At 40.9% G+C, this 27,980-nt stretch overlaps 1 protein-coding gene across 1 annotated transcript; it reads left to right on the forward strand.

The window, feature by feature from the left end:
* Positions 1–14,199: 14,199 nt before the first annotated feature.
* Positions 14,200–27,537, forward strand: LOC115129845 (uncharacterized). The gene is made up of 7 exons (XM_029660599.2): positions 14,200–14,334; positions 14,425–14,760; positions 14,987–15,148; positions 15,264–15,339; positions 26,317–26,360; positions 26,456–26,779; positions 26,904–27,537. Exons 1-7 carry the CDS (start codon positions 14,307–14,309, stop codon positions 27,068–27,070), a joined length of 1,137 nt encoding a protein of 378 aa, XP_029516459.1. The 5' UTR covers positions 14,200–14,306; the 3' UTR covers positions 27,071–27,537.
* The last annotated feature ends 443 nt before the right edge of the window (positions 27,538–27,980 follow it).

A 27,980-nucleotide genomic window follows, 5' to 3' on the forward strand; every position in this document is an offset into this window, starting at 1 on the left:
GCATATCAGAACAGAAACTGTATTATAAAACTAAGACCACCTCAAGATGCAGACCAGAGGTAAGAGACTTGTTGTACACCACCTGAACAGTTGCAGCATTCTCCCTCACAAATTGATTAAACTTAACAGTATCAAATACTGAAAACCATACAACATATCATGATGTAACTGACTGTAGGTATGGTCTTTTTAAAAGATGAATTGCATTGTTGTTGTTTTTATTAAATCAGTGACACAGATCACAGCACCACCAAGAGGATTACATCCTGAACTTGAATCAATAGTTACTATTGCAGTATAATGCATAGTTACACAAGTACAAGCTAACAACTCCAGCTAGTCCCAGTGTGTTATATATATATATATATATATATATATATATATATATATATATATATATATATATATATATATATATACATGAATGGTCAATCCATTAGTGTAACTATCTTCTAGTAAAATGTCATGATTACAGTAATCAGCTGCTTAACTTCCTTTTTGTTCTAAAGCTGTGACTTCTGTGGAAATGGCCAATGAAATTGCAGTAAGGATCACAGAAACAAAATACTTGTATGACTCATGACCCAATCAGTTGAAGTAGAGCCTTTTAGTTACGAGAAAGCTCTTGCACAGTGGAAAATACCACACACCACAACACGCAAAAAATAGCACCATTGTTTCCAGTATTCTAACAGTAGTTGTTTATGTGATGCTTGTGCAATAATTTGTCTGGCAGAAGGTGGTCTGTTGCAATACACATCATAATGAATGGTTTCACGGGAACTATTACCCTGTCCTAACAAAGTTGTCTTTAAAACCAGAACAACATAGCTCTACCTTTTAGATATGTGAACACGATAAGATGTGTTTCCTGTGTAGAGTCATGCACAATGATTTAGCCATAGTTTTTGGACAATTAATGCAAAAAAACAACAACAAAAAAACATGGCGCCGACAGAGATGGTCACCTCGCTTCAGGTCCTTAGGAAACTATGCAGTAATTTTGTTTTTTATGTATAATTTCTTACATTGTTAGCTCTGAAAATCTCAAGTGTTATTACATACATCCGGGAAGAACTATTGGACTTTAAAGCGACGTCAACTTACCAATATTACAACCAGGAATACAACTTTCCCGAAGTGGATCCATTGTTCGGACCTCCACCCTGGACATGAGATCTTATCCCAGAGGACGATCCAAAACAACGCGGTCGCCGCAGGAGAGGCAGACGGAGCGGCCTACTGGTCAGACTTAGAAGGCGAGCACACCATCCACCGATTCTGAGCATATTACTCGCCAATGTCCAATCTCTAGATAACAAGGTGGACGAAGTTAGGGCACAAGTTGCCTTCCAGAGAGACATCAGAGATTGTAACATTCTCTGTTTCACGGAAACATGGCTCACTCGGGATATGTTGTCAGAGTCGGTACAGCCACCGGGTTTCTTCATGCATCACGCCGACAGAAAAAAACAACTATCTGGTAAGAAGAAGGGCAGGGGTGTATGCCTTATGATTAACCACTCATGGTGTGATCATAACAACATACAGGAACTCAAGTCCTTTTGTTCACCTGACCTAGAATTCCTTACAATCAAATGCCGACCGCAATATCTACCAAGAGAATTCTCTTCGATTATAGTCACAGCCGTGTATATCCCCCCAAGCAAATACCTCGACGGCCCTGAAAGAACTTCACTGGACTCTATGTAAACTGGAAACCATATATCCTGAGGCTGCATTTATTGTAGCTAGGGATTTTAATAAAGCTAATCAGAGAACAAGGCTTCGTAAATTCTATCAGCATATCGAATGCGCGACACGGGTTGGTAGCATTCTGGACCATTGCTACTCTAACAATGCATGCAAAGCCCTCCCCTGCCCTCCCTTTGGAAATCTGACCATGACTTAATTTTGTTGCTCCCAGCATATAGACAGAAAATAAAACAGAAAACACGAAAGCTCAGGTCTATCCAACGCTGGTCTGACCAATTGGATTCTACTCTTCAAGATTGCTTCGATCATGTGAACTGGGATATGTTCCGGGTAACCTCAGGCAATAACATTGACGTATACGCTGACTCTGTGAGCGAGTTTATTAGCAACTGCATCGGTGATGTTGTACCCACTGTGACTATTAAAACCTTCCCTAACCAGAAACCGTGAATTGATGGCAGCAGTCGCGCAAAACTGAAAGCGCGAACCACCGCTTTTAATCATGGAAAGGCGACTGGAAACATGACCGAATACAAACAGTGTAGCTATTCCCTACTTAAGGCGTAGGGAATAGCATAATAAGACTCATTCCAATTTTCTTACCGCCCCAATAGTTCCACAGACGACGCAATCACCATCACACTGCACACTAGCCTATCCCATCTGTACAAGAGGAATACCTATGTAAGAATGCTGTTCATTGACTACAGCTCAGCATTTAACACCATAGTACCCTCCAAACTCGTCATTGAGCTCGAGACCCTGGGTCTCGACCCGGCCCTGTGCAAATGGGTCCTGGACTTTCTGATGGGCCGCCCCCAGGTGGTGAGGGTAGGAAACAACATCTCCACTCCGCTGATCCTCAACACTTGGGCCCCACAAGGTTGCGTTCTCAGCCCTATCCTGTACTCCCTGTTCATCCATGACTGCGTGGCCATGCACGCCTCCAACTCAATTATCAAGTTTGCAGATGACACTAGAGTCGTAGGCTTGATTACCAACAAGGACAATAACCACCCGAGCCACTGCCTGTTCACCCCGCTATCATCCAGAAGTTGAGGTCAGTACAGGTGCATCAAAACTGGGACAGAGAGACTGAAAAACACCTTCTATCTCAAGGCCATCACTAACATAGAGGCAAAACAGCCATCACTAACATTGAGGCTGCTGCCAACATACAGACTCAAATCTCTTGCAACTAATAAATGGACTTAAAAGTTGTCACTAGTTACTTTAAATAACGTCACTTTAATAATGTATACATATCCTACAATACTCATCTCATATGTACAGTTGAAGTTGTCACGCCTTGGTCTTAGTATTTTGTGTTTTCTTTATTTATTTGGTCAGGCCAGGGTGTGACATGGGTTATTGTGGTGTGTTTTTGTCTTGGGGTTTTGTGGGGTGTCTACGTAGTCTATGGCTGCCTGAGGCGGTTCTCAATCAGAGTCAGGTGATTATCGTTGTCTCTGATTGGGAACCATATTTAGTCAGCCATATTCTGTGAGTGTTTCGTGGGTGATTGTTCCTGTCTTTGTGTTTGCACCAGATAGGTGTTGAATTTATTATGGATTTATTATGGATAAATGAATAAACAATATCCCCATTTGAAATAGAATTGTGTCTAGGTAAACATAGGGCTGTTTCGGTTTTCATTATTTCATTTCATTACTTTTGTAGTTTCTGCTTGTATAGTTTTTTCTTTATTAACATATATCATGAATCATCATCACGCTGCATTTTGGTCCGATCCTTGTTCTACCTCTTCGTCAGAGGAGGAGATAGAAGAGAGCCGTTACAGAAGTCGGAAGTTTACATACACCTTAGCCAGTTTTTCACAATTCCTGAAATGTAATCCTAGTAAAAATTCCCTGTCTTACGCCAGTTAGGATGACCACTTTATTTGAAAAATTTGAAATGTCAGAATAATAGCAGAGAGAATGATTTATTTCAGCTTTTATTTCTTTCATCATATTCCCAATGGGTCAGACGTTTACATACGCTCAATCAGTATTTAGTAGCATTGCCTTTAAATTGTTTAACTTGGGTCAAACATTTCGGGTAGCCTTCCACAAGTTTCCCACAATAAATTGGGTGAATTTTGGCCCATTCCTCCTGACAGAGCTGGTGTAACTGAGTCCGGTTTGTAGGCCCCCTTGCTCACACACGCTTTTTCATTTCTGCCCACAAATCTTCTATGGGATTGAGGTCAGGGCTTTGTTCTCCTTCAGCCATTTTGCCACAACTTTGGAAGTATGCTTGGGGTCATTGTCCATTTGGAAGACCGATTTGAGACCAAGCTTTAACTTCCTGGCTGATGTCTTGAGATGTTGCTTCAATATATCCACATAAATTTCCTTCCTCATGAAGCCATCTATTTTGTGAAGTGCGCCAGTCCTTCCTGAAGCAAAGCACCCCCACAACATGATGCTGCCACCCCATGCTTCACGGTTGGGATGGTGTTCTTCAGCTTGCAAGCCTCCCCCTTTTTCCTCCAAACATAACGATGGTCATTATGGCCAAACAGTTCTATTTTTGTTTCATCAGACCAGAGGACATTTCTCCAAAAAGTATGATCTTTGTCCCAATGTGCTGTTGCAAACCGTAGTCTGGCTTTTTTTATGGCGGTTTTGGAGCAGTGGCTTCTTCCTTGCTGAGCGGCCTTTCAGGTTACGCCGATATAGGACTCGTTTTACTATGGATATAGATACTTTTGTACCGGTTTCCTCCAACATCTTCACAAGGTTCTTTGCTGTTGTTCTGGGATATATTAGCATTTTTCTCAGCAAAGTATGTTCATCTCTAGGAGACAGAACGCATCTCCTTCCTGAGCGGTATGATGGCTGCGTGGTCCCCTGGTGTTTATACTACCATACTATTGTTTGTACAAATGAACGTGGTACCTTCAGGCATTTGGAAATTGCTCCCAAGGATGAACCAACCTTGTGGAGGTCTACACTTTTTTTCCTGAGGTCTTGGCTGATTTATTTTGATTTTCCCATGGTGTCAAGCATCGAGGCACTGATTTTGAAAGTAGGCCTTGAAATGTATCTACAGGTAAACCTCCATTTGAATCAAATGATGTCAATTAGCCTATCAGAAGCTTCTAAAGCCATGACATCATTTTCTGGAATTTTCCAAGCTGTTTAAAGTCACAGTCAACTTAGTGTATGTAAACTTCTGACCCACTGGAATTGTGATACTGTGAATTATAAGTGAAATAATCTGTCTGTAAATAATTGTTGGAAAAATTACGTGTCATGCACAAAGTATATGTCCTAACCGACTTGCCAAAATGATAGTTTGTTAACAAGAAATGTGTGGAGTGGTTGAAAAATGTGTTTTAATGACTCCAACCTAAAGTGTATGTAAACCTCTGACTTCAACTGTATATACTGTATTCTATACCATCTACTGCATCTTGCCTATGCCGCACGGCCATCGCTCATCAATATTTTTACATGTACATATTCTTATTCATCCGTTTACATTTGTGTGTATAAGGTATTTGTTGTAAATTTGCTAAATTACTTGTTAAATATTACTGCACTGTCAGAACTAGAAGCACAATTATTTCATTACACTCGCATTAACATCTGCTAACCATCTGTATGTGACCAATACAATTTGATTTGATTTGATATTAACTAAACTCCTCAAATGGTCTGTCCTTGATGACACTTCAGTTACCCAGTGTTATGGCAGGGTAAGGTGTGACACTGCCTGGTGTTATGGGGTTTACATAGTCTTGAAAACTGACCCTATGCAACACAGTGACCAAGGTCTGGTTTCAACGATGGACTCTTTTGGCATAGAGGAACTACCTCACTGCCATAACTATCTTCACTGTAAGGTTGTTGTATTTGGTGCATGTGACAAATAACATTTGATTTGATTTGACTAGGGTCTACATATCAGGGAAATGGCTCCATCTACAAGGACTCTACTGGGATTCTAAATACCCCATGTGACATCATCCTCTCAGGCCCTTATACACAGTCTTAGAATAGGAGTGTTGACCTAGGATCAGGTTCCCCCTGTCCATGCAATCTTGTCCATTATGATCTAAAGCTTACAACTGATCCTAGATCAGCACCCCTACTGAGATGCTTTATGAATATGGGCCCAGCTAGGGCCCTTGTACCAGTCCAGAGACTGACTCTGTTACTCCACAACAAATACATGTATAGCCTTACATTACTATGTAACAAAATGTTATTTATATAGAACATTTCTTACAAAAATGCAATTCAAAGTGCTTAAAAACAATGCTTTCAAAATGGAGTGCTTTGCTGTTTAGTGAATATAATCATGCAATGTAAACTCAGAAAGAAAGAAAACGTCCCTTTTTCAGGACCCTGTCTTTCAAAGATAATTCGTAAAAATCAAAATAACTTCACAGATCTTCACTGTAAATACACTCTCCCAAGTGGTCATTCTCTCTTTCTCCCCTTACCCATCTGTCTATCGCCTCCTTTGAATTCCATGCTGTCACAGTTACCAGCCCTTTCAAGCTTAACATCCTTATCATTTATCGCCCTCCAGGTTCCCTCGGAGAGTTCATCAATGAGCTTGATGCCTTGATAAGCTCCTTTCCTGAGGACGGCTCACCTCTCACAGTTCTGGGCGACTTTAACCTCCCCACGTCTACCTTTGACTCATTCCTCTCTGCCTCCTTCTTTCCACTCCTCTCCTCTTTTGACCTCACCCTCTCACCTTCCCCCCCCTACTCACAAGGCAGGCAATACGCTCGACCTCATCTTTACTAGATGCTGTTCTTCCACTAACCTCATTGCAACTCCCCTCCAAGTCTCCGACCACTACCTTGTATCCTTTTCCTCTCGCTCTCATCCAACACTTCCCACACTGCCCCTACTCGGATGGTATCGCGCCGTCCCAACCTTCGCTCTCTCTCCCCCGCTACTCTCTCCTCTTCCATCCTATCATCTCTTCCCTCTGCTCAAACCTTCTCCAACCTATCTCCTGATTCTGCCTCCTCAACCCTCCTCTCCTCCCTTTCTGCATCCTTTGACTCTCTATGTCCCCTATCCTCCAGGCCGGCTCGGTCCTCCCCTCCCGCCTCCGTGGCTCGACGACTCATTGCGAGCTCACAGAACAGGGCTCCGGGCAGCCAAGCGGAAATGGAGGAAAACTCCCGCTCCCTGCGGACCTGGCATCCTTTCACTCCCTCCTCTCTACATTTTCCTCCTCTGTCTCTGCTGCTAAAGCCACTTTCTACCACTCTAAATTCCAAGCATCTGCCTCTAACCCTAGGAAGCTCTTTGCCACCTTCTCCTCCCTCTTGAATCCTCCTCCCCCTCCCCCTCCTCCCTCTCTGCAGATGACTTCGTCAACCATTTTGAAAAGAAGGTCGACGACATCCGATCCTCGTTTGCTAAGTCAAACGACACCGCTGGTTCTGCTCACACTGCCCTACCCTGTGCTCTGACCTCTTTCTCCCTCTCTCTCCAGATGACATCTCGCGTCTTGTGACGGCCGGCCGCCCAACAACCTGCCCGCTTGACCCTATCCCCTCCTCTCTTCTCCAGACCATCTCCGGTGACCTTCTCCCTTACCTCACCTCGCTCATCAACTCATCCCTGACCGCTGGCTACGTCCCTCCCGTCTTCAAGAGAGCGAGAGTTGCACCCCTTCTGAAAAAACCTACACTCGATCCCTCCGATGTCAACAACTACAGACCAGTATCCCTTCTTTCTTTTCTCTCCAAAACTCTTGAACGTGCCGTCCTTGGCCAGCTCTCCCGCTATCTCTCTCAGAATGACCTTCTTGATCCAAATCAGTCAGGTTTCAAGACTAGTCATTCAACTGAGACTGCTCTTCTCTGTATCACGGAGGCGCTCCGCACTGCTAAAGCTAACTCTCTCTCCTCTGCTCTCATCCTTCTAGACCTATCGGCTGCCTTCGATACTGTGAACCATCAGATCCTCCTCTCCACCCTCTCCGAGTTGGGCATCTCCGGCGCGGCCCACGCTTGGATTGCGTCCTACCTGACAGGTCGCTCCTACCAGGTGGCGTGGCGAGAATCCGTCTCCTCACCACGTGCTCTCACCACTGGCGTCCCCCAGGGCACTGTTCTAGGCCCTCTCCTATTCTCGCTATACACCAAGTCACTTGGCTCTGTCATAACCTCACATGGTCTCTCCTATCATTGCTATGCAGACGACACACAATTAATCTTCTCCTTTCCCCCTTCTGACGACCAGGTGGCGAATCGCATCTCTGCATGTCTGGCAGACATATCAGTGTGGATGACGGATCATCACCTCAAGCTGAACCTCGGCAAGACGGAGCTGCTCTTCCTCCCGGGGAAGGACTGCCCGTTCCATGATCTCGCCATCACGGTTGACAACTCCATTGTGTCCTCCTCCCAGAGCGCTAAGAACCTTGGCGTGATCCTGGACAACACCCAGTCGTTCTCAAATAACATCAAGGCGGTGGCCCGTTCCTGTAGGTTCATGCTCTACAACATCCGCAGAGTACGACCCTGCCTCACACAGGAAGCGGCGCAGGTCCTAATCCAGGCACTTGTCATCTCCCGTCTGGATTACTGCAACTCGCTGTTGGCTGGGCTCCCTGCCTGTGCCATTAAACCACTACAACTCATCCAGAACGCCGCAGCCCGTCTGGTGTTCAACCTTCCCAAGTTCTCTCACGTCACCCCGCTCCTCCGCTCTCTCCACTGGCTTCCAGTTGAAGCTCGCATCCGCTACAAGACCATGGTGCTTGCCTACGGAGCTGTGAGGGGAACGGCACCTCAGTACCTCCAGGCTCTGATCAGGCCCTACACCCAAACAAGGGCACTGCGTTCATCCACCTCTGGCCTGCTCGCCTCCCTACCACTGAGGAAGTACAGTTCCCGCTCAGCCCAGTCAAAACTGTTCGCTGCTCTGGCCCCCCAATGGTGGAACAAACTCCCTCACGACGCCAGGACAGCGGAGTCAATCACCACCTTCCGGAGACACCTGAAACCCCACCTCTTTAAGGAATACCTAGGATAGGATAAAGTAATCCTTCTCACCCCCCCTTAAAAGACCTAGATGCACTATTGTAAAGTGGCTGTTCCACTGGATGTCATAAGGTGAAAGCACCAATTTGTAAGTCGCTCTGGATAAGAGCATCTGCTAAATGACTTAAATGTAAATGTAAATGTAAAGGGTTTAAACACTGTTTCCCATGCCTGTTCAAGGACCTGTTGGATCGGAGGGTGAGGGCTAGGGCCATTCCCCGCAGAAATGTTTGGGAACTTGCAGGTGCCTTGGTGGAAGAGTGGGGTAACATCTCACAGCAAGAACTGGCAAATCTGGTGCAGTCCATGAGGAGGAGATGCACTGCAGTACTTAATGCAGCTGGTGGCCACACCAGATACTGACTGTTACTTTTGATTTTGACCCCCCCTTTGTTCAGGGACACATTATTCCATTTCTGTTAGTCTTGTTCAGTTTATGTCTCAGTTGTTGAATCTTGTTATGTTCATACAAATATTTACACATGTTAAGTTTGCTGAAAATAAACGCAGTTGACAGTGAGAGGACATTTATTTTTTTGCTAAGTTTATATCATACATATACAGGTAATTGTAGTTAAACAATATGCAATATTCCTTTAATATAAGTGATAAGGGTACAATATGACACAATATTAAACTATTCAAAATAATATTATGCTTATCCAGCAAGAGAGTTCTCTCTTGGTTTATTAACATTCTTGAAAGGCTGTCACCCCCACGGAACCCAGACATTCCGTTTATTCTAGAACGTCTTCTAAAACCACCTCGTTCTGTTCTAGGTCCTCAAACTGAGTCAGGAGTTCCTTGTGGATGATTGGGATGGTTTTGTAGCTGAACAATGGTGGAGGATCGACATTCACTGGTTTTAGTTTGATCTTCAGGATGTCTTTAACAGGGGAGTTCTTCTTCTGATGCTTGGTAATTGTTATTGAATTTGGTCATCAGGTCCTGTTGTGACCGGTAGCTGTCGTGGTCGATAAGGAAAGCAAAGGTCCTGTTGCATGATCCTTGGCAGGACCTCAGTTTGATGTCGATGTCCACCTAAGGTACAGAGGCACACAGAATAAACAGAGGCACCCTATTCCCTACATAGTACACTAGTTTTGACGAGGGCCACCTATGCACATCATTTTGGACGCAGCCAGGCGTTAATGTCTGAAACAGAGATGCAGACAATGCATCCAAAATGCCACCCTATTCACTAAATTAGTGCACTACTTTTGAACAGGGATCTAAAAACCAGTAGGTTGCTAAACTGAGCAACAGCACTGTAAAAAACAGTGACTAACCCAGGGGATGTGTCTGAAATGCTGATCTGGCCATAGCCTACTGTATTTGTAATTGTTTCTGTAATTGACAGATAGACGGATCACATGATAGCGCACTCGTAATTGGAAAAATGTATGTTTTGAAATGCTTAAATAGAGGTTGGCAATACCTAGGTTAATAATCTCCCTGCACGTTAATATAAACCAAGGAAGCAGCAGATCAGGATCAGTGTGTGTGTTTTCAATATGCAGAGGGACAAATGATTTTTTCCTACCCTCTCCGATTGTTAAGTATTAGGCACATTGATAGCCTGCTATCAAACATCCATGGCAGCTGATTTATAATACTGTAGTAGCAGCAGACAGTACAGATGTAGGTTCTTAATTTGATCATGCTTTTGTTGCTAAAGTTTGTAATTGCTACTTGAAAATGTCAGACTTGATTTGCCCTGACAAAAAATGTATCAACCCCTACAAAAATGTCCATTAGCTATAATCCACATAATAATTCACATTTCCTGTTGCTTCAAGATTATTTTCCTGCTGTATCAAACCGACTCAAATTAAGATCCTACATCTATCTAAATCAGGGATGTTCAATGTCGTTCTTGGAGGGAAGAACCACTACTAATTCAGACCTGGGACACCAGGTGAGTGCAATTAACAGCTCTGCTCTAAATGGTTGGACTATTGGAACAAAACATGGGCGGAGAAGAGACCGGTGAGCATCAAGCAAACAGAGTGTAGTAGCTACGCAAGTGGGCGTCGTCCAAAACCCGGGACATGTTTTCACTGAGCCGTAAGCAAGCATGACTAGGTCTTCAGGTGGTATTACATGTTTCATACCCCTTACCCATTTCAGATATAAAGAAAAGACGGAATAAAGAAGATGGTGGGGTAAAGAACACAGGGTTTATTTTCATTTTAGAAGAATGACAGAAAGAGTAGAAAGTGGGGTGTGTCTGAAATGTCTCCCTATTCCCTGTTTTGTGCACTTTTGTTGTAGTGCGCCCCTATTGGCTCTGGTCAGAAGTAGTGCACCATCTAGGGAATATGGTGCAATTTTGAACTGGGACAGACATCAATGTCCACCTGAATTACAGAGAGAGAGGAGAGTAAACAGATACTATTTGACCAAAGCTTACAGTTTAACTCTGAAGTAAACACTAAAGGGCCTTGACTAGTGGGATGAGGTTGGAGAAGATCATGTTAAGTCAAAGTTTGGTGTTGCAAAGTTTTACCCCACAGTTTTTTTTAAAAGACATGTTTTGTTACATTTTTATTTAACTAGGCAAGTCAGTTAAGAACAAATTATTTTTTACAATGACTGCCCACCAAAAGGCCTCCTGCGGGGACGGGGGCTGGGATTAAAAATAAAATAAAAATATAGGACAAAACACACATCACAACAAGAGAGAAAACACAACACTACATAAAGAGAGACCTAAGACAACAACATAGCATGGCAGCAACACATGAAAACACAGCATGGTAGCAACACAACATGACAACAACATGGTAGCAGCACAACATGGCAGCAGCACAACATGGTAGCAGCACAACATGGCAGCTGCACAGCATGTTAGCAGCACAAAACATGGTACAAACATTATTGGGCACAGACAACATCACAAAGGGTCCGAAGGTAGAGACAACAGTACATCGCGCGAAGCAGCCACAACTGTCAGTAAGAGTGTCCATGATTGAGTCTTTGAATGAAGAGATGGAGATAAAACGAACCAGTTTGAGTGTTTTTTTGCAGCACGTTCCAGTCGCTAGCTGCAGCGAATTGAAAAGAGAAGTGACCCAGGGATGTGTGTGATTTGGGGACCTTGACCAGAATGTGACTGGCAGAACGGGTGTTGTATGTGTTGGATGAGGGCTGCAATAGGTATCATAGATAGGCCTCACTCCACCCTCACTCCACCCTAAGAGGGTTTTATAAATAAGCATCAACCAGTGGGTCTTGCGACGGGTATACAGAGATGACAAATTTACAGAGTAGTATAGAGTGCAGTGATGTGTCCTATAAGGAGCATTGGTGGCAAATCTGATGGCCGAATGGTAAAGAACGTCTAGCCGCTCGAGAGCACCTTTACCTGCCGATCTATAAATAATGTCTCTGTAATCTAGCATGGGTAGGATGGTCACCTGAATCAGGGTTTGTTAGGATCAAGCCTTGAGGTACTCCCATGATGACAGGCAGTGGCTGAGACAGCAGATGCTCTGACTTCATACACTGCAGTCTTTGAGAGAGGTAGTTAGCAAACCAGGCCAAAGACCCCTCAGAGACACCAATACTACTTAGCCGGCCCACAAGAGTGGAATGGTCTACCGTATCAAAAGCTTTGGCCAAGTCAATAAAAATAGCAGCACAACATTTCTTAGAATCAAGTGCAGTGGTGACATAATTTAATATAAGGTTGCAGTGACACATCCATAACCTGAGCGGATACCAGATTGCATACCTGAGAGAATATTATTGACATCAAGAAAGCCAGTCAGTTGATTATTGACAAGTTTTCAACACATTTGATAAACAGGGCAAAATAGAAAAAAACATTGGCCTATAACAGTTAGGATCAGCTTGATCTCCCTTTTAAATAAAGGATGCACAGTGGCTGCCATCCAAGCAATGGGAACCTCCCCAGAGAGGAGACACAGGTTAAAAAGGTCAGAGCAATGGGAACCTCCCCAGAGAGGAGACACAGGTTAAAATGGTCAGAGCAATGGGAACCTCCCCAGAGAGGAGACACAGGTTTAAAAAGTCAGAGATAGGCTTGGCGATGATAGGGGCAGCAACCTTAAAGAAGAAAGGGTCTAAACCATCTGACCCAGCTGTTTTTTGGGGGTCAGGTTTAATTAAAGACCTCCTTTAGCACCTCGGACTGAGTGACCGCTTTGCAGGGAGAAAGTTTGTAGCGGGGCAGGGGAAAAGAGGGAGGAGCATCGGGGATAGTCGCATTAGAAGGGGAGGGAGATGAGGAAATGTTGGACAGGGAAGGAGGCATGGCAGAGTCAAATAGAAATCCTGACTTAATGAAGAGGTGATTAAAGAGCTCAGCCATGTGCTCCTTGTCAGTAACAACCACATCATCAACATTAAGAGACATGGGCAAATGTGAGGAGGAGGGTTTATCCTCCAGGTCTTTAACCATTTTCCAGAACTTATTGGGGTTAGAGTGACAGAGAGAGAACTGCTACTTAAAGTAAATAACTTTGGCCATCTGGATAGCCTGACTATCCCGGGACTCTGCATTTGGGTGGGTGGAGTGAAACTCTCCTGCCATTTTTAGGCTCAAGAGTTTTCACACCTCTCACTTCACACTTCAGTGCTAATTTCCATCAGTTTCTTTCCTAGCAGCTTGGCAACTCAGTAGCCCCATTTTATTAAGCTTTATATAACTAAATTTACCTAGATTATTGTCCTTACATTTTTGGTTTCACAAATAGGTCCAGACTGAACACTGCTCACTCAGTTTTGTGCTGGATGGTATTTCCATATTCCACCGTGTTTCCTCTGCAGGTCTTGGTCTGTTAGAAGTTCCCTTATTGATAATCCTTGGTAGCAATAGTCCATTCAGGTAATTTTGTCCAAAATCAAGGTTCAAGGTTTGGAATTGTGACTTGGAATGAAGTTTTTGATGTTGAGGTTAGTATCCTGCACAAGTCCCTGTGAAAAAAGTGTATCCACGTTTATCCAACTGTAAATCCATCTTTTTGCAGAAGAACTCAGGAGTCCATGCTCTCTGTGTCTGCTCACTCGCTCTTATTCTGAAACTCAGAAAACATCTATTACAATAAATACAAGGGCTGTGTGCCAATAGGCTTGGATATCCACTATCCTCCTCACCTCACTCCTTTCCAAGTATCCTTTGCTTCTCTCCTTTCCTCAGCTCAGCTCATTTCCTCATCTCTTCATGAGCACTGAAAGAAGTTGATGATTGAATGTGATATGATATGATGAAAACCAATGCCTTTATCTGAACTTTCCCAGTCACAGATTGAGCCTTGTCCTGGACACAAAAAGATGCTCAATGGAGAATCTCGATTGAAAGTGTTTAGTCCAGGATCACACTTAATCTGTGTCCGAGAAACAAACTGGCCCGCAACCAAATCTCATTTAGGTCCCCAAAAAACATAGGGCTGGCCCTGATGATTGATCTGACTTAGACCTTTAGCACCCATAAAAAGACAAACAAACAAGAAAGTGGTGTGTCTGTACAGCAGCAAAGAGTGCTCTAACTGCTACACAAGCAGGAAACCAACCTAATCAACAACACACATTTGAGACGATGCTGAGAGTTGTGGGACATCTGTTGTGTAAGACAATTATTTTGTTACTACATGTATTTAATAACTTAAGAAACAAATCAAATGTGTAATGTAATGAATGACCTGATCTGTTTCTAGGTCTCTTTATATGCTGTCGGGGAGCTGGTTGCTTGACAGAGACACTGGTGGAACTTGGACAGAATACAACCATAAACTGTTCTCTTAACATAGAAAGTGCATACTGGTACATTCAGCACCAACCACAGCCTCCACAGGCCATACTCCACTCTTTCACTAGTAGTAATCCTGCTGCTTTTTATTACAATAAGAATTATAGACAGAAATATTCATTACTAACAGGACATAGATTGTTAATACAGAATGTAACAGTAGATGATTGTGGCGTGTTCTACTGTGCAAAAAAAGAAGAGGGTAGATTGATATTTAGCAATGGTACCAGACTCATGACCGCTGGTAAGTGCACATTTAATTCAATGATGAATTCCTTTCAATATAACATAAATCTTTATTGAAATACATCCAATGTTGAGTATGTAGACTCAAGCGTATGCTGTCCCAACGCTGCATGTGTGATGCACTGTACACCAACTTAATGTACTTGAATTGTAATGTGGCATTGTGTGGATATCACTACATGCACATTTAATATAGTGATTTTTCAATGTGCATTATTGCACAGATGTTTATGCTGACTATCCCAATCAGACAAACCAGACATCCAGCTATCCAAACCAGACATCCAGCTATCCAAACCAGACATCCAGCTACAGGTCATCATGGGAGAACTGTCTTCTGTTCATTTACAGTGTTCTGGATGTTATTCTGATGGTTATACTCCTGGGTGAGTGAATGGAAATACGAGATTTGAAATATTTTAACCTTTTTTGTTGTTTACAGAGAATTTACATATTGATTTTGTTTATCAACTTTTCCCATTTTGTTGGTTTATATTTCAGTGCTAATCTTGACCTTGCCATGTCAGAACAGGAACTCTCCTTCAAAACTAACATCAAGACGCCAAATAGACCAGAGGTAAATTACTTTTTGTAAAGATCCTAAACAGTTGCATCAGTCTCAGCTAATTTGGACCAATAATTTAGCTTAAAGCTGCAATATATACTTTTAGGGCTATCCAACAAAATTCACATAGAAATGTGAGTTATAGATCTGTCATTCTCATTAAAAACAAGTCTAAGAAGCGGTAGATCTGTTCTGTGTGTGCTATTTCTATGCATCCCATTCTTAAATTTTGTTTTTGCGTCTTTTACTTTCAGCTTTGTACAGCAGCTTCAAACAGCTGAAAATACAGTCTTTTTGTTTATGGAAAATATATTTCACAGCGGTTTAGATGGTACAATGATTATCAACACTATGCTTCTTTGTTTTGTCACAGAAACTGAAATTAGGTGAACTATTATAATTTTAGCAACCATAGTGCAACTTCAACAGTATAACGTGCTGAAAAGCATACTGATATATCATAACACTGATTGCATGCACGTTTAAAATAACAAAATAGTCACTGCATTGTTTATTACATTTACTCCTGAAGTCAGTGACACAGCACCAAGACGATTAAATCCTGAACTTGTATCAATAATTTGTTTTGCAGTATAATGCATGATCCATTAGGGCAAGCTAAGAACATGCTTAGAAATGCTTAGTGTAAAATGATGGTAGTCGTGTGACATTGTTACAGTGATGACTAAAAGAGTCTGAATATGCGTCACCCCTTTTCACTGCTAGTCAGTAATTATATTGTTTGTTAACGTTCCCCTACTTTGCCATGAGTTGTACTTTACTAAAATGCTAATTTTCTTCGGGGCATTGAGGCGAGTCTGTGGTCAAAGTCTCTGCAACGTCTCTTTAACATTTCAAGAACTGCATCAATATTATACAGGTCATATAATCTGTGCAAATTTGCACTTGTCTTTTTGTCCTTATGCGTCATCATCACTTACAGTGGTACACTACTACACAATTTGACCGGGTGTGTTTTAACTGGTTGAACAGCACCATCTACTGAACATAGTAAGCACTGCAGGTGTTCCCACACTGCTTCCTGGCTACCCAACAAATGAACAAATAGTCCTGGTGATCGGTGCCACATTTTTTGGTGAATTGTTCACGTTTTCATAAAAGCATCAAACTTGGTGAGTCTACACTTGTACAGTTTGGAGTCCTGAACATTTTCAGATGTGGAGGCATCACACAAACTCCTCCTGGCGGTCATGGCCGCCATTTCTCTATTCCGCCATAGCTAGACAATGTATTTTCTTTCATATCTGCCAAACATGATAACCAGGGCTCGACATTATTAACACTTGTCCGCTTGGACAAGAATAATATAGAATTAAATCACGCAAAAATCACATTATCAAACAACTCGGCTACTCAGATCAGAATTAAATCAGTTCCCTCTGCATGCAACATGTAACACTGTCCTCCCAATATCTGCAGAATTTATCAGAGTACAAGAGACAATTTATGCTTGATGTGATAATTGAGCTCCGTACTGCATTGCTGTGTGCATCCGAAGCGTTGTAACAACGCGGAGGGCTCCATATAGCGCTGCATTGACATGATTGGTTCACTGTAAGTGGGGGCGGTAGGTCCTGAAAAACAAAAACTCACTTCCTTGACAACTTCCTTCACAACAGATCTTTAAAAAAGAATATTTTAATAACAGTAACATACAAAACAAACATAACAGCCTGAGGGATTCCACAAAGAAATGAGAAAAAAAGTAAGATAAATCTTATCCACATTATATCAAATACAGACATATCTGTATATATACATTTTTTGACATTTTGTTTTGTATATGTTTTAAAGACTAAATAGTTTTCCAAATCAGATTAAAAAAATAAGAAAAGGGGGCTTTTTGAACTTTGATTTGTGTAACAAAAATGTTCCTAATAAAATAAAGAGATTTATGACATACTCACGTTCAATTGTGGAATCAGTGTTGTAAAATAATATGTCAAACTTAGAAATTGCAATGGTTGTATGCAATTTGAGGCCAAGATATAGTGTTACATCAGTCCAGAACAATTCACTATATAAACAATTACAGAATAAGTGTTCAATAGATTCAGTTTCTAGTTCACAAAAACTGCATTCACTGGTAACATCAGGTATATACTTAGAAATCAAGCTATTACACGGATAGAATCTATAGATAATCTTAAAGGAGATCTTTACTTTATTGGTCACCATAAATGTGTGTGGAGTGAGCCAAGCACTGCGCCAGTTTACATCAAACGATGAAGCCCCAACAAAATATCGCAGAGGGAATAGACTTCCTGTAGAAAATATCCCTTAATAAACGATTGTTGAATTTCATATCTAGTAGACCAATGCCATTCACCTGAATATCGCTTACAATCAGAGATATTTCAAAATATGCATTATTCTGAAGTAAAGTGTTTGTCCCACTAGGTATAGCTTTAATAACAGTGTCATATTCCTTGCTTGAAACCTCAACGTTGTATCTTTCCATAAATTCTCTCCGTGTAAATAGATTCCCACTAATATTAACTGGCTGACAAGGACAATGTTTTTCAAGAACCATTTATGGTTTAATAACATCTTGTTTCTATGTAATATCGACCCATTGTTCCATATAAAACATCTAGGAGGTGAAAAGTTGTGTTAATACAACAAAGCCCAGCACATTAAAGCCTGCTTGTGAAAAGCCGCCAGTTTCACAAGATGTTTACCCACAATATATGGACATTGTAGTAAAAAATGAAGCCCTCCAAACTTCTGAAAAACAAAATGAGGTATAGTATTCCAGAAACTATGAGGATGTTTTATGTACCTTTTAACCCAGTTGACCTTTGATATCTGATTGAAGAGAGTGAAGTCTAAGACATTTAGACCGCCGTCACAAATCCTGTTGGTGATAACATCTCTTTTTATCTTATGTGGCTTGTTTTTCCATATGAAGTTGTACAATAGCCTATCTAAAGGTACAGCACGTGGATTTGGGAATGTCAATAGATTAAAAAAAAGATAGAATGCACGAGATAGCCCCTCAGTTTTGGATAAAAGCACCCTTCCTTGAAGACTTAAATCCTTCCCTAACCATGAGGATAATTATTTTTGACAGATTCAGTTACAGGGTTCAAATTAAGATCACCAAATATCTTAAGGTTGTGAATGATCTTTACACAGAGGTAGGTTACCTTCTCTTTTTCAGAGATGTTACAATCTGCTGGTTTGACAGCTCCTTTCAAAACAAACATCTCACATTTGGAAAGATTTAATGCCAAGATTTTGGAGAACTGCTTCACGATATCCAATGCTAATCTAGCTTGAGTGTCATCCGCCAGTTGGGATATCTTGATCTTTCTGGCCTGGAATGTAAATGCCTTCAAATGGACTTTCATGAACTAATGAGCATAAGATTTTAGATACTAACAAAAAATAAAAAAGGTGAAATTGGACAACCTTGTCGTATTCCTTTGTAAATGTTAAACCTTTGAGGATGTTCCATGACAGAGTTTGATACAGCTATTGCCACCATTATACAGAGTTCTAATAGCATCAACAACAAAAAACGACCACATTTCAAATGCTTAAGACAATCAAAGATAAAATTGTGACTTACTTTATCAAATGCTTTCTGAAAATCCAAAAATAGGATAACAGGGAAGTCATCCGATAGATCACAATACTCAACCAAGTCTAACACCAGCCTCAGATTATTAGATATATGGTGCCCCTTCATAAACCCTGATTGACATTCATCAATCAGATCATTCAAGCAAGGCTTTAACCTTTTTGCAAAGATTAAGGCTATAATGTTGTAGTCGTTATTTAGGAGTGTGATTGGACGCCAATGATCAATATTTAAGAGATCCTTGTGTGGTTTAGGTATAAGAGTAATAACCCCTTGCTACAGAGAGGCAGGTAGTTCTCCCTTCTTTATAGTCTCCTTAAAGGTTTCAAGTAAAAATGGTGCTATTTCTTCAGAGAAGGGTTTGTAAAATTCAGAGGTTAATCCACCACAACCTGGAGATTTGTTCTTTTTTAACTGAGCAACCTCGTACTGGATGTCCATAATGGATGATTCTTGACAACATGACCGATTGATTTCTTCACTAACCGAATTAACATTCTCTATAGAATCAAGGAAATCCTTAGAGTCACTCAAATTGTTATCTAAGGAGTAAAGATTCTCATAAAACTTAACGGTAAAGTCTGATAACAACTCTCTATCCTCAGTGGTAACCCAATTAATCTTACATTTCCGAAGTGTGTTGAGTTCCCCTCTACTCTCTTCCAAATTAAAAAAGTAGCTACTGCTCTTTTCGCCTTTTTCAAGCCATTGTTTTCTGGATCTTATAAGGCTCCTCTAGCCTTTTCCTCATACAATGTATCTAGTTGATTCTGTAAATCGTTCAATTTAGCTTCCGCATTAAGATCAAGATGCTCAATCTCTGTGATATTGGCAATTGTCTTAGAGACTTCAGCTACCTCACATCTCCTTCTTAAAGCAAGCCGTTTTCCATAAGTAATACAGGCTGAGCGGATTTTAAATTTCAGCAGTTCCCAATATTTCCCATATTCTGCATTAATGTAGTAGCTAAACTCCAGTAAACAGAAATTAAACATTTTTTAAATCATCATGCAATAACAATGAGTTATTTCATTTCCAATAACAACCAGAGTATTTCTTTTCATCAATACTGCACATTCTTACAGTCAACCATATGCCTTTATGATCCGTCAGGACTGCAGGCAGTATTTTTTCCTCTACAGTGTTGGGCTCAAGACTAGAGGTTATCACCCACAAATCAATTCTTGATTGTAAAGAACGATCTCTATTACTCCATGTGTATTGTTTCTCTCCAGGGTTTTTAACTCTCCATATGTCAATTAAGTCCAGGCTTTGGCAGAAATTCACCAACTTGTTCACACCAATGTTAGGCCTATGGGACAATCTATCAGTCTCATTAGAATAAACCATATTAAAATCTACAACTAAAATCTGACTGGATGGATATTTTCTCAGAAGACTTAAGAATTTCTTCAATTTCCTCTAGAAGTAAGTTATTTGGAGGACTAGAACAGTATCCATATTAGAGGTCGACCGATTATGATTTGTCAACGCCGATACCGATTATTGGAGGACCAAAAAAGCCGATGCTGATTAATCAGACATATTTTTTGTTTGTTGGTAATAATGACAATTACAACAATGCTGAATTAACACTTATTTTAACTTAATATAATACATCAATAAAATCAATTTAGCCTCAAGTAAATAATGAAACATGTTCAATTTGGTTTAAATAATGCAAAAACAACGTGTTGGAGAAGAAAGTAAAAGTGCAATATGTGCTATGTAAGAAAGCTAACGTTAACGTTCCTTGCTCAGAACATGAGAACATATGGTGGTTCCTTTTAACATGAGTTTTCAATATTCCCAGGTAAGAAGTTTTAGGTTGTAGTTATTATAGGAATTATAGGACTATTTCCCTCTATACCATTTGTATTTCATGAACCTTTGACTATTGGATGTTCTTATAGGCACTTTAGTATTGCCAGTGTAACAGTATAGCTTCCGTCCCTCTAGTTAACTAGCTAGCCATTTCACTTTGGTTACAAAATGCATGAAAGTGCTGTTTGAATGAATGTTTACGCTCCTGCTTCTGCCTACCACCGCTCAGTCATACTTGTATGCTCAGTCAGATTATATGCAACGCAGAACACGCTAGATAATATCTAGTAATATCATCAACCATGTGTAGTTAACTTGTGATTATGAATGATTGTTTTTTATAAGATAAGTTTAATGCTAGCTAGCAACTTACCTTGGCTTACTGCATTCACGTAACAGGCAGTCTCTTTGTGGAGTGCAACGAGAGAGGCAGGTCGTTATTGCGTTGGACTAGTTAACTGTAAGGTTGCAAGATTGGATCCCCCGAGCTGACAAGGCGAAAATCTGTCGTTCTGCCCCTGAACAAGGCAGTTAACCCACCGTTCCTAGGCAGTCATTGAAAATAAGAATGTGTTCTTAACTGACTTGCCTAGTTAAATAAAAGGTATATATTTTTTAAATCGGCGCCCAAAAATACAGATTTCCAATTGTTATGAAAACTTGAAATCGGCCCTATTTAATCGTCCATTCCAATTAATCGGTGGACCTCTAATCCATATACATTACACAACACAAATAATTTGTCCATGTGGTTGATTACCACTACTAGCCAAGGTCCATTGGTGTCCATTTGAGTAAACAAAAATGTCCCTTTGAAATTGTGTGCTAAAATTGCAACACCAGCTGAATGATTAGTCCCGTGGCCCCCAAAAATGACTTTGCCCCGATAATTAGAGTCCTCTTTGCATGAATGTGTTTCTTGAACAAGATCTGCTGTTGCAGGACTTACAAAAAAAATAAAAAAATCCTATGCAATTTCAACTCTACTCTTTCTATAAAAAGTTGCTTCATATATGTATTAACAGAAGTCTTAACTTGTAAAAAGTAACACCATAATTCAAAACTAGAACGCTCAGTTTGCATTGGGGAAGGAGCTACCTTGTAAACCTACTGACAGAACAAATCACCCCCGTGGTATTTATTTTCCGTTGGCGAAAAAGGCTCTGATTCCCCTGTAGTATCCACCTGTAGTAGTATCCACCCTTTCCTTGATTTCGGACCTGTTGTACAAGAGGCCACAATTTTGCAGTTGCTGCCTTGTCTGCTGCAGTCAGGTCCTCACCGAATCTAAATGTTATATTTCAGAAAAGTGCTTTCCTTTGCTTTCTTCCAAACTGCATCTCTCACTGTGCGAAAAGCAAACAGAATGATGTTCGAGCGGCTGACGATGGTATCTTGTTTCTTCCCAATACGATGAGCGGACATCCACAGACATATCCATATATCCATTGGGGAAGTCCGGTGCCACACGGTTAAAGATGTATCTTACTAAGCGCTTCACATTCTCATCCTGGTCCTCGGGGACACCATAAAGCCGTAGCCCCCACCTTCTCCGGTATCGCTCTGCTTCGGATAAGCGCTCTTGCATGTCTGCGATGGTCTTCTCCTGTGCAGTGCATTTCTCAGAAGTAGCAGTGTTTGCAAGTTTAAGCTCTTCGATACTCTTGTATGCATGATTCAGAGATTTCTCGAAGTCAACTATTTATGTGTTTTCGCGTATAATTTTCTCCAGACCATCGGCTCTTTCGTTTATCTTTTCAGAGATAGCATCGATTATGTTGACCTGTATGTAGTTCGCGCAAAGACAATTCTTTGTTTCTTTTTGGGTGCAGGACTATTGGCTGCATTTTGAGAATCAACCAAATGTCCAGAATCCTCAATTTCTTCTCCCGAGGAGTCAGGTGGCGGTTTTTCTCCAATGTATGAGTGCTCAGCTAGCAACTGCCTACTCCTCCCTTTACTCTTTCGCCCATTTTTTCTTCCATTTCTCAAAGTTTCAGATCAAATTAGCGGTCAACTAAGCGTTGTTCTCTATTGTGTTTACTATAAGCCACGTTCCGTTACATTTAAGTAAGTTTGAGAGGGATAAAAGTTAAGGTTACTCGAAGCAAGCTAAAATCTCGTCTGCACTCGCCGCCATCTTCCAACCTACCCTTCACAACAGATCGCGGAACAGCACAGAGCTGTTGAGCAGAAGTACAAGAAGTATGAATGCCCTGACCTCTGCATAGGCTGTATTGCCGTAAATGCTGCACGGCTAATGCAGACATCAGGTTGACAATGCAGCGCCTTTAATTATTGTAAACGCAAAAAAAAAAGTTCCTGGAGTATCTTAAGGGGTTCTTCAAATTGAAACTGTGGGGGAACCCCTATAACTTCTTCGAATAACCCCTTTTAATGGATCTTCCAACATTTTGAATAAACTTTTGGGTTTAATTTTTTTATAATAATACACATAATTACACAATATTTTAGTTGTCAGTGTTTATAGTGGTTTTAGTGGCAAAGCAGAATTAGAAGATCAAAATATGAGGTTAACTCCCAGCAGAGCCCAAAGTGTAATGGTGCGGCAGGTAGCCTAGTGGTTAGAGGGTTGGGCCAGTACCTAGCAGGTAGCCTAGTGGTTAGAGGGCCAGTACCGAAGACGTGGATGTCGATCATGGCAGCCCCCGCACCTCTCTGATTCAGAGGGTGGGTTAAATGCGGAAGACACATCTCAATTGAATGGATTCATTTTTTAATAGTAATTTTAAAAATAAATTAACAGTAACATGCAAAACATAACAGCCAGAGGGCTTCCACAAAGAACAACTGATTAGGTATAGGTATGCCTTGCGTGTTGATGTTCTCTGTCTCCGTAGCCAGAATGATTTTGCAGTGCATGGTGATCGAACAGGTTTCCTTTTAAACCATTATCAAAAACCACAGTCTAACATACCAATACCACTTGACATAACTTTGTATGCCTCCTCTTCTGTATACCTACAGACACAAAAGTGAGGAGATCGTTGTAGGCCTCCTCTTCTGTATACCTACAGACACAAAAGTGAGGAGATCGTTGTAGGCCTCCTCTTCTGTATACCTACAGACACAAAAGTGAGGAGATCGTTGTATGCCTCCTCTTCTGTATACCTACAGACACAAAAGTGAGGAGATCGTTGTAGGCCTCCTCTTCTGTATACCTACAGACACAAAAGTGAGGAGATCGTTGTAGGCCTCCTCTTCTGTATACCTACAGACACAAAAGTGAGGAGATCGTTGTAGGCCTCCTCTTCTGTATACCTACAGACACAAAAGTGAGGAGATCGTTGTAGGCCTCCTCTTCTGTATACCTACAGACACAAAAGTGAGGAGTTCTGTTAAGTGCCTGCACCTGCTGTCCTTTCAAATTAAAATCCAAACGTTTCAGTTGGGCAGTTAGGTTCCTGCAAGAACCCCCACCTACTTAGGAGGTTCCTCGATTTACCCCACCTACTACATTTATTCGATTAACTTTGAGGATCTTAGAGAAGAACCCTTATTGAAACCCTCATTTTAAGAGTGTAGGCCTGCATTGACAGGCACAAGCGGGCTTTCAATCATGCAGTCGTGATATGCGTTTTTATTTTTTATCAAAGCGAGCCTAGCCGTGTGCACATTTGTTGATATTCATTGCTAGTTAGTGATGTTGGGTCTTCAATCAAATTCCTGGAAAATTCCTGCTGTGTGCCAGTAGGGCGTAGCCAGAGGATAGAGAGCGAAAGAGAGACATTTGTGCAGCAGGTAAAATAATGACATACAACCGACTAACTAGCCAATTCAAAACATATTGTGTAGTTTGCCTGGTTTTCTCGCTAGTTAACAATGCATGTATGAATGTCATGTCCTAAAATAATTTTCCACTGGCTCTCGCAAATACCCGGAACGCAGTTGATACTGGTGCACGGTTGATGTTGATGAAACCACTGCTGCATACTCAGGTTATAAAAACATTCTCAAGCGCTAAAAAATTGGTTAAGATTCTCAATTCAATACTGGACATGTAATTCTGACAAAGTTTTTAAAATATTCTTAGAATAGCCTAATTGACAAGTAACTCCTATGCTGTCAAGAACTCCCCTGAACACTGAATATTTTAAGCAGGGTAGCCTAGTGGTTAGAGCGTTGGACTAGTAACCGGAAGGTTGCAAGTTCAAACCCCGGAGCTGACAAGGTACAAATCTGTCGTTCTACCACTGAACAGACAGTTAACCCACAGTTCCTAGGCCGTCATTGAAAATAAGAATTTGTTCTTAACTGACTTGCCTAGTTAAATAAAGGTTAAATAAAATAGTGACTAGGGTGTGTCATCTAGGTGATTAGTAATTTATGTTGGCCTGGTATGGTTCCCAATCAGAGACAGCTGTTGGTGCTTTGTCTCTGATTGGGGATCATATTTAGGCAGACATTTCCCCATTGTGCTTTGTGGGATCTTGACTATGGATAGTTGCCTGTTAGCACTATTATTTAGCGTCACGTTTGGTATTTTGTTGTTTTTGTTCGGTGTACATTTAATAAAGGAAAATGTACGCCTACCACGCTGCACCTTGGTCCACTCATTCAAACAATCGTGACAGACAAACACTTCAAAAATGTATTCCTTATGCTTTATTTTTTGATTGTCTTTTTTTTTGTAGCGCTTTATCAATGCGTTTCTATGGGCTATATAGCAGTAAAGGCCGGATGGAATATATGTTTTATACCTAAAGGGGTCCTACAATTCAAAATCAAATAGCTAAATGATCCATGGTATGACCTTAAAACAATTCCATGTCAGACTTTTAAAAATTAAATAATGAAAAAAAAACTGAAATGTAGCCTATAGATAGAACAATATTTGTGAAAATTTTTTAAAGGTATTTTTTCTTTTTTACTAAACCCTCCCGTCACCCACCCATGTTTCATCCAGACAATATTTAATGACCTTAAACCCACCTGTAATGGCTGTTTGAAGAAGAGGAGTGTCTGATGCAGACACACAAAACAGAAAATAACTACCCACAAAACACAGGTGGGAAAAGGCTACCTAAGTATGGTTCTCAATCAGAGATAACGATAGACAGCTGCCTCTGATTGAGAATCACACCCAGCCAAACACACAGAAATAGAAAACATAGAATGCCCACCCCAACTCACGCCCTGACCAAACCAAAATAGAGACATAAAAAGGATCTCCAAGGTCAGGGCGTGACACCACCCTTCCTAAGGATATAAATGCAGCGACTGCAGGTTATGAGTCTACCTACGCATCGCTAAACTGGACTGCAAGCGGACTGCTGTACGTCTGTTACCTGCATTACCTTCAGTTACAAGTAATACCATGCAGGCCGCATCTTTTGGCTAGTTTATATCTTAGAAACAAAGAGTAGGTCTGTATTGTTTTTGTTGCTTTACAAAGTCATTTTAATGCACAGTAAATGAACAGTTTCTTAGGTTAGGATTGGTTGCTCAGCCTCCTTTTCATGTTCAGCCAGGCCACTGTGTTTATAACCCTGCTAGTCTCGTTCCCAACCATAACATGCTCTATCACTACTCCACAGGTGCTGGTTGCCGGTTTGTGTGATCCTGTTGATTGGACCCCAAGGTATTCATTTCAAATAGTCATTTAGTGTTGTAGTGTCAGATGGATTAATTGGAGGCACATTTTTATGTCTCTGTTTTTATGTCTCTGTTTCAAAGTCTCTTCGCAGGTCAAAGTTGAAGGCTTCAAGGGAGATAATGTTATCTTGCCTTGCACATACATTGAGAAGAAGGAGCATAAAAATGTCACCATTTTTTGGCAAACCGCAAATGATGACCCTGTCTACAGTATTATTGATGGAAAAGCAGATTTGGCCAAGCAATACTCTCAGTTCATCAACAGAACCAGTATGTTCTCTGATGAGTGGACAAATGGCAACTTCTCTCTCCTACTGATTGATCTCAATAGCACAGATAGTGGGAGTTATTCATGTTTCATAACAACAGAGGACATTCTTCGTCAAGTGGAACTTTCTGTTCAAGGTTTGTTTTACAACCAAGTGTAACAGCCTCTTATCTATACAGTATTGGAATTTCCATTAACAGTTTTAAGAAGTTGATGATACAGTATGATAACACTATAAAAATGTCCCTCTGTATTATACAGAGAAACCAACTCCTGAGCCTAAACCAACTCCTGAGCCTAAACCAACTCCTGAGCCTAAACCAACTCCTGAGCCTAAACCAACAAATAGCAGCAGCGTGAGCCTCAGAGGACAGAACCTCCGCCCCTTCCTGTTTCTCCTCCTCAGTCAAATGGTCTACCTTCTTTGACTCACAGCATAGAAATTGGTCATTGTGCCATTTTATGTGGCTTTGTTTTGCAGCTTCTCTGTGTTCAATTGTCTGAAATATCTTTTCTCGCTATATGTATGAAATATGAAACTGAAAATATAGGCTACCACTTGCTAGAACTCTTTATTAATGTGATGAGTAAATGCATAACACGTTTTTAAACATGGGTAATATGTGAAATCAAAATAGGAAATACATTTGAAATAGGGTTTGAAATAGGGTTTGAAATAAGATTGTGTAGTGTGTCACTCCTATCAATAAAGCTTCAATTACAAGGCTATTAAAGTTATATACAGCCAATTGACTGTCATTTTGGTGAGAACTTGAGATTGAACATATGTGTTTTTTGTTGTTTCAATTAGCTTTTTCTTTTACTAAGACATTTTCTTTAACTTAAAGTAAACCTTCACTTCCTCAATACTCTTGAATAAAGTCTGTTGCTATTCCTTTTTGCAAACTATGGTTTGATCATGTGGTTGCACACTCCGTTCAGTCTCAAGGTCTCATCACTCACTGCTCACCGGTGGTGCCTGTCCATTCTGTAAGACCATTATTATGAATTCGCTTATTCATTTTACATTCATTTTTACAATGAATGAAGTAAGTGTGTCTTCTGTTCTAAAACGTATTTAGAAGGACTGAGAAGCTCAGCTCTGGTGACTTTTCAAAAGGACATTCTACTTCCAAATGAATGAAAATAAAATTATACTGACACCATCTGAAATATAATTTCCACCTCCAGAAATGAGCCCAACAAACGTATTGGTAAAATTTTTGTTGAAATGATTTTAACATATTGGACCATGCATATAGCCTATGCATGGTCCATATTATCAGGTATCATATTCGCAATAAGTAATATAATTTGTAGCCCAACTGATGCAGCAGA

Source organism: Oncorhynchus nerka, linkage group LG5 (genome assembly GCF_034236695.1).
Source record: "Oncorhynchus nerka isolate Pitt River linkage group LG5, Oner_Uvic_2.0, whole genome shotgun sequence".
Taxonomy (NCBI): domain Eukaryota; kingdom Metazoa; phylum Chordata; class Actinopteri; order Salmoniformes; family Salmonidae; genus Oncorhynchus; species Oncorhynchus nerka.

Coding starts and splice junctions, on each gene's coding strand:
- LOC115129845 (XM_029660599.2), top strand. CDS start 14,307: ATGCTGAGAGTTGTGGGACATCTGTTGT. Junction 15,340..26,316: donor AGACGCCAAATAGACCAGAG/GTAAATTACTTT, acceptor ACTACTCCACAG/GTGCTGGTTGCCGGTTTGTG. Junction 26,361..26,455: donor CCTGTTGATTGGACCCCAAG/GTATTCATTTCA, acceptor TCTGTTTCAAAG/TCTCTTCGCAGGTCAAAGTT.